At 38.4% G+C, this 13548-nt stretch overlaps 1 protein-coding gene across 2 annotated transcripts in view; it reads right to left on the minus strand.

Moving 5' to 3' along the window:
* The window catches only part of MLF1 (myeloid leukemia factor 1), a 38394-nt gene extending 25132 nt beyond the window's left edge, over positions 1-13262 (minus strand). For both annotated transcript variants that reach the window (XM_069473037.1, XM_069473036.1), the window contains exon 1: positions 13147-13262. In XM_069473037.1, coding sequence (XP_069329138.1) covers positions 13147-13193 — 47 coding nt within the window. In that variant the 5' untranslated portion in view covers positions 13194-13262. The remainder of the gene's footprint in view (positions 1-13146) is intronic.
* Between the last annotated feature and the right edge of the window lie 286 nt (positions 13263-13548).

Here is a 13548-nt window from a genome sequence, read left to right on the forward strand (position 1 = left end):
GTAATTGTGAATTGTGCTGCTATAAAGATTCTAGTGCAGATGTCTTTTTTATAGAATGTCTTTTATTCTTTTAGGTAGATGTCCAGTAATGGGATTGCTGGATCAAATGGTAGTTCTACTTGTATCTCTTTCAGGTATCTCCATATTGCTTTCCACAGAGGTTGTACTAGTTTGCAGTCCCACCAGCAGTGTATACGAGTGTTCCTATCTCTCCGCATCCACACCAACATTTATTGTTTCCGGACTTTTTAATAAAGGCCATTCTCACTGGGGATAAGTGATATCTCATTTTGGTTTCGATTTGCATTTCACTGATCATTAGAGATGTTGAGCATTTTTTCATATATTTGTTAGCCATTAGTCTATCTTCTTTTGAAAAGTTTCTGTCCGTGTCCTTTGCCCACTTTTTGATAGGGTTGTTTGATTTTTTATTCCTGATTTTCCTGAGTTCTATATAGATTCTAGTTATCAGCCCTTTATGGGATGTGTATTTTCTCACATGAGAATATTTTCTCCCATTCTGTAGGTTGTCTGTTTGCTCTCGTGATAGTTTCCTTGGCTGTGTAGAAGCTTTTTAATTTGATCAGGTCCCATTTATTTATTTTTGCTGTTGCTGTGATTGCCTTTGAGGTCTTCCTCATAAATTCTTTGCCTAAGCCAATGTCTATAAGAGTTTTTCCAACATTTTTTTCTAGAATTCTTATAGTTTCACACTGTAGGTTTAACTCTGTTATCCACTGAGTTGATTTTTGTGAGAGGTGCAGATCCTATTTCAGTCTTCTACATGTGGCTATCAAGTTTTCCCAGCACCATTTATTGAATAAGGTTTCTTTTTCCCAGTGTATGTTTCTGTCTGCTTTGTCAAAGATCAGATGGCTATATGAGGATGGTTTTATATCTGGGTTCTCAGTTCTGTTCCATTGGTTTACTTCTCTGTTCTTGTGTCAGTACCACCATGCTGTTTTAGTTACTATAGCCTTGTAGCATAGCTTGAAATCTGGTAAATCAATGCCTCCCAATTTGTTCATTTTGCTTAAGATTGTTTTTGCTATACAGGGTCTTCTTTGGTTCCATATAAAGCACAGAATTATTTTTTTCTGTATCTGTGAAAAATGATGTTGTTATTTTAATAAAAGTTGCATTGACTCTATAGATCACTTTGGGTAGCAGAGACATTTTAACAATGTTGATTCTGCCAACCCATGAGCATGGTATGGTTTTCCACCTGTTTACATCCTCTGCTATTGCCTTTCACAGTGTTTCATCGTTCTCCCTGTAGAGGTCTTTTACCTCCTTAGTTAAATGTATTCCTAGGTATTTTACTTGCTTTGTTGCTATCGTGAAGGGTATTGAGTCTTTCATTTAGTTCTCAGTTTGACTGTTGTTGGCGTATAGGAATGCTTCTGATTTTATACATTGATTTTGTTACCTGAGACTTTGCTGAATTTGTTTATCAATTTCAGTAGTCTCATGGCAGAATCTTTGAGGTTTTCTAGATATAAGATCATACCGTCAACAACGAGTGATAGCTTGACCTCTTCTTTCCCCATTTGGATGCCCTTGATTTCCTTTTCTTGTCTGACTGCTCTGGCTAGGACTGCCAGCACTATGTTGTATAGAAGCGGTGATAAAGGGCAACCTTGTCTGGTTCCAGTTCTAAGTGGGAATGCTTTCAATTTTTCCTCATTCAGTATGATCCTTGCTGTGGGTTTGTAATATATGGCTTGTATCATTTTTACATACGTCCCATCTATGCCTATCTTCTTAAGCATTCTTATCATAAAACGGTGTTGAATTTTGTCAAATGCTTCCTCTGCATGTATTGAGAGGATCATATGGTCTTTGTGTTTGCTTCTATTTATGTGGTGAATTATACTTATAGATTTGTATATGTTGAACCATCCCTACATCTCTGGGATGAAGCCCACTTGGTCATGATGGATTATTTTTTTTGATAAGCACCTGAATTCGTTTTGCTAGGATTTTGTTGAGAATTTTTGCATTTATATTCATTAGGGATATTGTTCTGTAGTTTTCTATTTTTGTTGCATCCTTTCCTGGTTTTGGTATCAGGGTGATGTTGGCTTCATAAAATGTGTTGAGGAGGATTCCATCTTTCTCAATGTTGTGGAATAATTTCTGCAGGATAGGCACCAGTTCTTGTTTGTATCTGTGGTAAAATTCAGGTGTGAAACCATCTGGTCTGGGACTTTTCTTTTTAGGAAAGTTTTTTATTGCTGTTTCAATTTCGGTACTTGATATTGGTCTGTTTAGTAATTCTATTTCTTCTTGACTGAGCCTAGGGAGGCTGTATGTTTCTAAGAATTTGTCGATTTCCTCCATATTTTTCAGTTTATGTGCATATAGGTTTTTAAAATATTCATAGATGATATTTTGTATTTCCGTGGCATCAGTTGTAATATCTCCTTTTTCATTCCTGATGGAGCTTATTAGAGTTCTTTCTTTTCTGTTTCTCGTTAATCTAGCCTGAGGCGTGTCAATTTTATTTTTTCAAAGAACAAACTTTTTATTTTATTAATCTTCCATATAGTTTTTTTTATTATCAATTTTATTTAGCTCTGCTCTGATCTTTGTTATTTCTTTTCTTCTGCTGGGCTTGGGGTCAGTTCGCTCATCCTTTACCAGTTCTTTGAGATGATACATTAGATTGTTTATTTGTGATCTCTTGGATGTAGACATGTATGGATACAAATATTCCTCTCAGGACTGCTTTAGCTGTGTCCCACAGATTTTGAAAACTTGTGTCTCCTTTGTCATTTAGTTCAAAGAATCTTTTGACTTCCATCTTGATTTCCTCCTTAATGGAATAATCATTCAGCAGAAGGTTGTTTAGTTTCCATGACTTTGTGTAGAGATGAGAGTTTCTATGAGTTGATTTCTAATTTTATTCCACTGTGGCCTGAGAAAATGCATGATATAATTTCTATATTTTTAATTTTTTGAGAAATGCTCTGTGGCCTAGGATATGGTCAATCTTAGAGAATGTTCCATGAGCTGATGAGAAAAATGTATATTCAGTGGTTTCTGGGTAGAATGTTCTGTAAATGTCAGTCAGGCCCATTTGTTCTAGGGTTCTATTTAAGTCTATTGTTACTTTGTTTATTTTCTGTTTGGAGGATCTGTCCTGTTCTAGCAGAGGGGTGCTGAAGTCTACGGCTATTATGGTGTTGCTGTTTATCATTTTGTTTAGATCAAGTAGGATTTGCTTTATGAATCTGGGTGCACCTGAGTTAGGTGCATAAATATTTAGAAGTGTTATGTCTTCTTGTTGAATTGTACCCTTCATATTATGCAGTGACCCTCTTTCATTGCTTTTGTTGATTTGAAGACTAAGTTATCTGAAATCAGAACCACCATGCCAACTTTCTTTTGACTTCCATTTGCTTTAAATATTGTTTTCCATCCCTTCACCTTGAGTCTGAATGCATCCTTGTGGGTTAGATGTGTTTCCTGAAGACAGCAGATACTTGGCTTGTGTATATTTATCCATTCGGCCAGCCTATGTCTCTTTAGTGGGCATTTCAAGCCATTCACATTTATTGAGAGAATTGATAAGCGGGGCAAATTTCTGTTCATCCTGTTGAATTGAACTTTGTTGCTTTGTTTTCTCTATTGAGCCATTGTGGTATCTGGCCTTTGACCTTTAGCTTTTGGATGATTTTACATTCGTGAGTGTTTATTGTGCTGATCCGTGTGTAACACTGTTTTGAGTACTTCCGGGAGGGCAGGTCTTGTCTTGATGAATTCCCTCAGTCTTTGTTTGTCTGAGAAGGTCTTTATTTCTCCTTCGTATACAAAACTTAGTTTTGCAGGGTATAAGATTCTAGGCTGGGCATTTTCTGTCTGAGAAGAGTGAGAATGCAGCCCCAGTCTCTTCTTGCTTGTAAGGTCTCAGTTGAGAAGTCTGCTATTATTCTGATGGGTTTTCCTTTGTAGGTTACCTGCTTCTTTTGCCTTACAGCTGTAGGAGGGCCTCTTTGGTGACTATTTTGGTCAGTCTGATGACAGTGTGTCATGGTGTCTTCCTGTTTGCATGACTCTCCCAGGAGTCCTTTGAGCTTCTTGTACCTAGATATCTAGATTTTCAGCAAGGCCTGGGAAATTTTCCTCTATTATATCCTCAAATAGTTTATTCAACCCTTGTGTATTTTCTTCCTCACCCTCAGGGATGCCTATGATTCTCCTGTTATGCCTCTTCACATAATCCCACATTTCTTGTAGGCTTTGCTCTTTTCTCTTATTTCTCTGCTCTATCTCTGTGACTGACTTATTTAATTGAAAAGTGTTATCTTCAATCCCTGAGATTCTTTCTTCTGTTTGATCTACCCTGTTCTTGAGGCTTTCCAATATGTTTTATAATTCCTTGAATAAATTCTTCATTTCCAGAAATTCGGTTTGATTTTTCTTTGATATTTCAATTTCTTTAGTGAACTTTTCTTCGAAGTCCTGGAATTTTTTTTTGTGGTTTCTTTGTGTTAGTTATTCATTTTCTCTTGCATATTATTGAGTTGTTTTACAATCCATGTTGGAAATTCTTCTGTCATTTTAGTGTTCTGAATTTGGTTGATGTCCATTGCTAGAGAGCTGGTGCTCCCCTTTGGGGGTGTACTTTCCATTTGATTCTTCATACTTTCAGAATTCTTTCTCTGATTCCTTCCCATCTGGATTGGCTTCTTATCTTTAGATTTTCATTAGAATAATGACACACCCCATTTAGTCTCTGAGCCAGTAGGTGAGTTTCGACCACACCCTGTATGATGAGTCAGGAGATGCACTTAAAGGGTGTGCAGAATGACCTCCCTGTCAGTAGGTGGTGCTTGCTGAAAGGAGCAGGCTGCAGTGTTGCTTTTGGGTCCTGTAACTAGTTCTTGTTCCTCTGGAGAGGCATTCTATTGCCTCAGGTAGTGGGTGGGGCCCTGGGAACTTCCAGGTGTGTCTTATTCTCCACCTCAGTGGAGGAAGGTGGGGAAGTGAGTCTCGGTGGAGCTGGGTGGGGAGAGCCTGCCCTCAAGCATCACAAATGCTATTAGCAGGGGTCAAAGGCCTGTTCTTTGCTTCTGGGCAAAGCTGTCAGGGAGGGGCTGAAATGGCCTCACTTAGCTGAAAAGTCTGCATGTGGGGATGGGGCTGAGACCTGCAATCTCAATCAGGCCTCACTCTTTTCCACCCTTCTCTATTCTAGAGTTTCTCCCGGGCCTCTGCCAGCAGGCAGGACCTCAAGCCAGTGGATCTCTCCTTGTCTGTGATGGGGGCTGGGAGGTTCCCTGCCCAGGGTCCCAGCCTGAGCTGGGCCTTCCCATGGGAGTAGGAGGAGGGTTGCCCTTCAAGCATGCTGATCTGCCTCCCAAGGCACACATATCTCAGTAGGCTCATTGAAAAATATCCTTTCTGTGCCCTGGGGCAATGCACTGGAGACCAGGGGAGACCAGGGTGTATGGAATCTGGTCAGCAGGCCTGTCCCCTGGGCCCCAGAGATCAATCCTTGAACCTGCCAGGGAGAAGAGTGCTGGTCTCAAGTCACCCATGGGTTACCCAAGCTGGATCAATGTGTCTCCGCCTTAGGATTTGCCCTGCTCTCCTGAAGTCACCAAGGAAGCAGCACCTGGGAGGGCTGCCAGGTAGGGAGCTCACAGTCTGAGTTAACCCCCAGTCCGCTGAGGGCCCCAAAAGGAAAGGTCCCCTTCCCTTCACATACCTCCGGGTGGTGGCTAAATTGCCTCTCTCAGTGGCTGCAGGGAGGGAAGGGGAAGGGGAGAATGAAGCAATATGGTGCCTGCCAATCAGCTGAGGTCTGCGGGCTGGAAGGTGCCCTGAGGCAGCTGGAAGCCTGATGCCCTGTCTGCAAGAGCCTCATCACTCACTGCTGGCAGCCATCTCTGGGATGGTATTGGCAGGTCTCTCCAACCACTCAGGAGCCCACCAGCAGTCCAAGATGTAAGGGAGGGGAACTTGAACTGCTCCACCTACCCTGGTCACTGGTCTTCAAGCCTTTTGGGGGCCTTTCTCCTTCCAGTTCATCTTCCTGTGGAGCTCCACAACTTCTTCCCATGGGGTCTCCTGCATTTTCAGGTACCCTTCCTTCCAACCCTCATTCAATCTATGTTTGTCTGCCTGTTTATTTTTTTTCACTTTCTTCTAAAATCTGTCTTTCTTGCAGAGACACTCTGGCTGGCAGTTTTTATCATCCACCGTCTTGGAACTTCCAAAAGCAAATCCCCATGTTTGTCTTATTAATAGGAGTGAGGGGCATAGAGAATTTAACAGACTACTGTTTCTAGATTTTCTACCTGTTAAACATTTGAGAATCACTATTCTATAGTTGCACTATTAATATAGGCAACTAGCACTATATGGCAATTTACAAATTAAATGGATTGATAGCACACACTCAGTAGCTCAAGAGGGCAGAAAGGGAGTTGTTTTATGCTTTCCCAAATCAAGATCTGAAGACTAAAAGCTACTTTAAAATTAAGGAATCAATATTTAATGTATGTATCTCCCCACTCTTTATTTGAGGAAAAAGAATTTCAAGTAGTTTTAAGACACATAAATGAGTTGTCTAAGTAACAATTTCTTTCTAATTCTCATCTCAAAAACCATATTATTCTGGAGTATTGTTATATCTTTGTAGCATTTATGAAATATTTCATAATAAAAATAAATAGAACTGCATGGGGTTAAAAGATTTCATGCCATTTGATGTTTCAAAAGCAGTCCTTTTGCTTAGAGCTCCATATCATTGTACATTTAGAGCTTAGAGCATAGTTACAAGTGTGGAAATTAAAATGTTTGTTCTTATTAACATACAGTTACCAACAAAACCAGTCAACTTTTCCTTTAGACATGTGGATGAGATTTGACTGCAATGAAGAAAATACTTCAGGGAATACTAGCTTTTGTTCTGTGAATATGTGAGTGTTAAACTGCTATTACTTTCCTACAGAAACAAAATTTAGTGGGATTTATATTTCTCATTGCATTATAATCAGGCTAAAAATTAATCAACTAAATGTGGGCCATTTAAAATGTTGCCTAGAATTTTCTTTAGTTAAGTAGAGGTAGGTTATCCATATGTACAGCAAATACTAAAAAACAACTTTTTTATTTTTTGAGTGATATGAACAAAAGACTACCTTTTGGAAAAAGCATTAAGACAAAAGTGAACCTATATTCTAGCATTTGCACCTGTCTGAACCATTCAGTAAGAAATCTGGCTGGGCCGGGCGCGGTGGCTCACGCCTGTAATCCTAGCACTCTGGGAGGCCGAGGTGGGCGGATCGTTTGAGCTCAGAAGTTCGAGACCAGCCTGAGCAAGAGCAAGACCCCATCTCTACTAAAAATAGAAAGAAATTATATGGACAGCTAAAAATATATATAGAAAAAAAAAATTAGCCGGGCATGGTGGTGCATGCCTGTAGTCCCAGCTACTAGGGAGGCTGAGACAGGAGGATCGCTTGAGCTCAGGAGTTTGAGGTTGCTGTGAGCTAGGCTAACGCCACGGCACTCACTCTAGCCTGGGCAACAGAGTGAGACTCTGTCTCAAAAAAAAAAAAAAAAAAAAAAGAAAGAAATCTGGCTGGACCTTCTAGTGAGTTTAATTCATGCCTAGCCAGAACAGCAGCTGCTTAGAGATAAGACTTTAAGATTTCTCTTGTTTAATTTGAATTCACTCTTATCAAAGCCCTCAAAAAACCTGTGTGGTAACCAAGAGTTGTTTCAATACTTTTAAAATGAATATAAGCTATGGCTTGTTTTCTCAAATAAAAACTTAATAGTTTTTATATTTTTTAAGCTTTCATATTGTTCTCTTTTGAAAATGTTTCATTCTTCTAGGAAAACAAACTTGAAGAATCACAGCTTTAAAAAGTTCATACCCCACAAACTAGCCATTTCATATACACAAAACAGTCAAAAGTAATAATCTGAAATGTGGTTAAAGATTTATGTGAAAAATGTTTTTTTGTACATCCACAGGATGCAATATTTTGTGGACTCTAAAGTCACACTTTAAAAATAACTTAAAGACTAGGAAAATGCTCATGATATATTATGAGAAAAAACACAGAATATTTAGGTATATTTTGAGGAAAAACAATATTAAACCATAAAGTTTAGTCCCAATTTTGGAAAAAAATTCATATGTGGATAACAGAAACAAAATACACCAGAATAATGGGTTGCATTATGTCCTTTACCAAATTTTCTATAGTTTTCACATTTTCCAAGAGGATGCATTTTCATTTAAATCAGGAAAAATTTACTTATACTATTACAATGACAATACATCTTTCAGCACTGTTGACTCAAACAACCACCAAACTGAATGAAATGGGGTTCCAAATGTACTTTCTCTACTCCACATTATTTACCTTCAGAGTATATCACAAGATAGGAAAAATAAATTGTTGCCCACTTCCCCCACAAAAGTGTTTATGTCTTAACTCTTAGACTGATTCTGGGTCTCTTGGGAATGATTTCAACACAAAAGGGTTTTTTTGTTTGTTTGTTTTTTGGTTTGTTTTTCTAAAGGGCTGGTAACGTTTCCCTTCAGAATAAGTTCCTGGGTTTTTGTTTTGTTTTGTTTGTTTTTGAGACAGGGTCTCACTCTGTCATCCAAGCCAGAGTGCAGTGACATCAAACTCCTGAGTTCAAATGATCTTCCTGCCTCAGCCTTCCGAGTAGCTGGGACTATAGGCACGTGCCACTACACCCAGCTAATTTTTCTATTTTTTTGTAGTGAAGGGGCCTCCCTCTTGCTCAGTGTGGTCTTGAATTCCTGGCCTCAAGCAATCCTCCCGCTTCAGCCTCCCAAAGTGCTAGGATTAGAGGCGTGAGCCACCATGTCTGGCCAAGTTCCTATTTTTAAGTGTGTCCTCTCTGTACTTACATACTTTGCCCAAGTTACAATTGTCTTTGGTCTGTATAAGACTATAGATTCCTTTTCCATTATACTTAATAGCTGCAAAAACAGATTGTTATGGCTCTCTTGTTCATATGAAAACAGATCAGATGATCCAAGTTTTGATACTAGAAATAATGCATGTAACATTAAAAATGGATCTTAAGGGCAGGGGCCGTGACTTCTACTAATTTAAAAGAGAGCCCACAGGGTTGGGCCTATAGTAGAAACTTAAGAAATATTTGAAAAATAAATTACATTTCCACAAGGCAATTCTATTTTTCCACTGTCTAGAAACATAATTTAAAATGTTGATGTGGCAGAAAACTTTGATATCAAGAGAGTTGTAGGAATGACTATCCCCCTTGCCATTCTATAAATACCTCCCTCCTTTTTCATGAGTATTTATTATATAAGATTCATTGATAGAACTAGGCATTATTATGTGGTAAATGCTACCAAATGGCATTCCTTGACCCACAAACTATGCCATAGTCATGTCGTGCTCCTCAGTTCCTAATTCAACGGTTTTTATCTAATGAACCAAAGAATGTTCCAAATGAATAATGTATCTTAGAAATTCAGCTCACGGTTTATCGTGCCTCATTCTATCAAATATAATGTTGAAATCTCTAAAATTCACTTATAAGAAATTTCTATATTTAAATATTTCTGAGAACAATCACAGTAGGTGCTAAAAATCAGTTGCTATTCAGGGTCCTAACATAAAACATAAAGTGGGACCTTGAAAATAGTGAGAGGTCTATGGGGCAGAATACTAATTAGAACCAAACTATGACATTTTGGTGAAGATTACCTCAGACTGCATGTCTGAAACAAAAATGTAAGTAACCTTGAACATTGTTTACAAAAGCTTATATAATAAGGTGATTTTATTTTATTTCCTGCTATGAGAATGTTCTCAATCAAGAAAATAGTCAATGCATGTCTTGTACCTGGAATACATTCACTTTCAACTCAGTCTGTGCATAGGTCAAAGAAGTATCCTTTAATAAATCCAACTACCTCCAAAATACCAAGTAAACAAATATTTCTAACAATTTTTAAAAACAAATTATAAATATTTAAGTTTTTGCTCCTGCTGAGAGTAAAGAGATGGAAGAAGTAATATCCTATGAATGCATGCTGGGGGTACTTTAACCAAAGACTGGTCATCAAACATATGATGCTTATGTGAAGAGTTCGGTGGTTTAAAGAAAAGATAACAATAATTTATGATTAAAAATAAGGCTGACAGATTTGTCAGTCTGCTTCTGAGCCTTTAATCTCTAATAGCTGGTAAGTGGTAACATATTTAATATTATTCTTTGGAGACTTGCTTGATCAGAAATATACATCTGTAGCTCAGAAGATTCAAAGTTCTTGTTTCTGTTCCAAATAGAAAATTCTCTATCATACTAAATATATATAAACTTTTATACTAAATAATCAATGTTCGTTAGGGTATAGGATAGATACCAAAACCATTTTAACATCAAATTGATCTTCCTGTCTATACTTATCTACTTAACCGTGTATTAATACCTATTCTTAAGCTAATACAAATGTGAGGGAAAAATAGTATTCTTGAGAGAAAACTACATGCCAGGAAGTTGTTTTTAAGCAAGTTACAAGTATTATTTAAGAAAGTGTATCAGAATATACCGTAAGGCAAATTTTCACTGAAATAATTTCAGTGCTGAAACATGGTAAGATACCAACATTAAAAAATGCCAAGTATGTAAATAAAACATCAAATTTTAAAATATCACTTTTAACATTTACCTTTAATTTTATGATGAAAAATTTAAGATGCACTGTTATAAGAAGGTAAATATTGAGATTGAATATATTTGAATTCAAAACTACAGATTTTAATTTTTTTACTCAAATCTTTTAAGTATTTAACAGTTTAACCACAGTATATTATCAGTCTCACATTATTTAGTAATTCTAATTTTACATCCAAGAAGTATATATTTTTGTGTGTCCACTTCTGAATAATCAGTAAATCAGTAGAGTTTGCTTATATTGACTATCCTTGATTGTGAACTAATGGATTATTTTTAAAATAGTAATGTTCTAATTAGAAAATGCCAATATCAGTAATGGCATTTGTTGAATGCAAATGATAATTATTTTCAGCAATCAAAAACATCAGATTGACAAGACAGAGAATAAAGGATACCAGATAATCATTAAACAATATTTATTGACTACTTTCTATGCTAAAATAGCCCAATGATCAGACACAGTGTTATCAACAGGGACAATATTTATATAAAAGATGGTGGGTATGAGCTATGTGTTCTACTTCCCTTCTGTGTTCCTAAGGTCAGTGGATGATTTAATAAGGAGTTTGTCACCTTTATGAATTCCTGATGTTTGACTGAAGAAATGGATACCCACTTTGTTTGAAGGTTGTGGTAAAAGCAGTGGGTCAAATAACAAATTACCTGAAATAAATATAAACTCACATTCTCTTTGTCCCTTACCCCCAAAAGTGTGTTTAAATATAATTGTCAAAAAATTATAAGCATGAATCAGATTATGAAGTTCACTGCAATCACTTTACCTTAAATTTTTATAATATGGCTGCCTGCATTTGAAGAAGGCTACAGCTAGTGATGACTGAAAGACCGATTGACGTGAAACTGATGGTCCTTTTCGTCCTGAGCACAGGGGAAGAGTGTTCTTTGATGTATGCCTACTATTTGTGGTCTGTTACTATTTCTGACCCTGACTCTTGGGTTCATTGCCTTGCTCAGAAAGAGTCACCCAAGAGTTTAAATTACACTTCTGCTAGACATTTTAAAGACGATACTAATTACACATTCACGGTTTAGTTAAGGCCATTGCTCCTTTTGGTATAATCAAGGATATAATACAACTCTAAAATTGTCTATCACAATCTTAATCATTACCCATTGTATTGACATCACATTTACATAAGAACCACTTAAAACAGCTCAACGAAATCTATGGGTATATCTCTCAGAGGCTTTTAAAAGAGAAAATCATAATAATACAATATTTTAAACTTCTTAAAATGATATTGACAAGTTAAAAGTGGCATAAGTTTTCCTGAGTCCATATAGTCCTTAATTATAATAAATAACCTTTAGAAAAAAATTAATTTTAATTTTCTATATTAATCATTTCATTTTCTACTGCTTATCTTTTCAATTATTACTTTAATGTTATTTTGTTTTAAATTAGTACTGACACATTTAAGCCAATATACCATTTTTCCTTAAAAACATAAAAAAATCCATGAAGCAAACTGTGAACATTTTAAAACCTTTTTAAAAATGTTTCCATGTTGCACAGGGATCAAATGAACTAGACACCAAGTCAAAATTCTAACTGGCAAAACCCTTGGGCAAAAAAGTATCTTCCTGTCTTAGGGATCCAACTAGAGTATGTTATTATCTTTATATAATGGCCAAAGGAAGAATTAAAAAAACAAAACAAAACAGAAAACTAGATTAGAGTGCAACTAATTTCTGAATGCCTTCTTCCTAGGGTATCACATTATTTCACTGGGAACCTTTCACAGGGTAATGGCACTTGTTTACCTGAGGTATTAAATGCACCCGTATCTGCTTCACCGCCCTATTTCTACTTTTGACAGAAAGAGGAGTCCCTTCACAAACAAGGCTAGCTTTGTAACAAAGCGAGCAACGAGAACAGTGCACTTGGCAACTTCTAACCACTTTGAGAGCGCGCAACTCTCTTTCTTTGTTATGCTCTCACAGGGCATGAAAAATGCTGTTTTAAAAATGTTTCCTTTCTCAAGGAATTGCCACCCTATAATATATTCCCGCCCCGATTCAGAATTTAAACTGGTGTGGAAAGGGTCCTTTGAGCACAGTTCTCACTAGAACTTCCACTGAGATGGCAGTTACCCTCACCTGCAAAGCCCTCGCAGCATGGGGGGGGGGGGGGACCCGCATTTGGGCCAGTTGAGAGCAACCGGCACTGCCCGTGTGTGTCTGAGGGAGGCCGCCCAGACCTCTTTCCACCTCACGCCCCCACATCGTCCTCAAATCCTCCCCTCTTTTCCCTCGCAAGCCCCCAAGTTCTTCTCTCCCGCAAACCGGCCCCTGTAGTCACCCTGAATTCCCTCTCGCCCGCTTCAAGTCGCTCTTTTCCCTTCCCATGGCCCCCCCTTCAAGACTCCTGAATTCCCGCGCGACCGCGGGCCCCTGGCCCTCGACACTCACGAGAAGAAAGGATCATCCTCAAAGCTGCTGCCCAGCATCCTGAACATTCTGTTTCTGTCCTGGGCGGCGGCGGACGCGGACAGATTGGAAAACGATGTAACTCGCCCCGGCCGCCAGCCGAGCCTACCTCAGCCGCACTGGCGACGCCTCCTCGCGGCCGCGAAGGCGGTGCCCGCCGGGAAAGGCGGTGCGTGACGACGGGCTGCTTTCCCATTGGACACTGGTCCCCTGACGTCACCAAGACGAGGCGGAGAACAATAAGCCGCTGCCATGGCAACCGCGATCAACACGGTGGAGGCGAGAAGTTTGGCCTTCTGCCGGCCAGGCAACCTTTCACCGAGCCTCCTGAGGAACGGGATAGCTTATTCTCTGGGCTGCAGGAACCAAAATATTAGACCACTC

Source organism: Eulemur rufifrons, chromosome 7 (assembly GCF_041146395.1).
Source record: "Eulemur rufifrons isolate Redbay chromosome 7, OSU_ERuf_1, whole genome shotgun sequence".
Taxonomy (NCBI): Eukaryota; Metazoa; Chordata; class Mammalia; order Primates; family Lemuridae; genus Eulemur; species Eulemur rufifrons.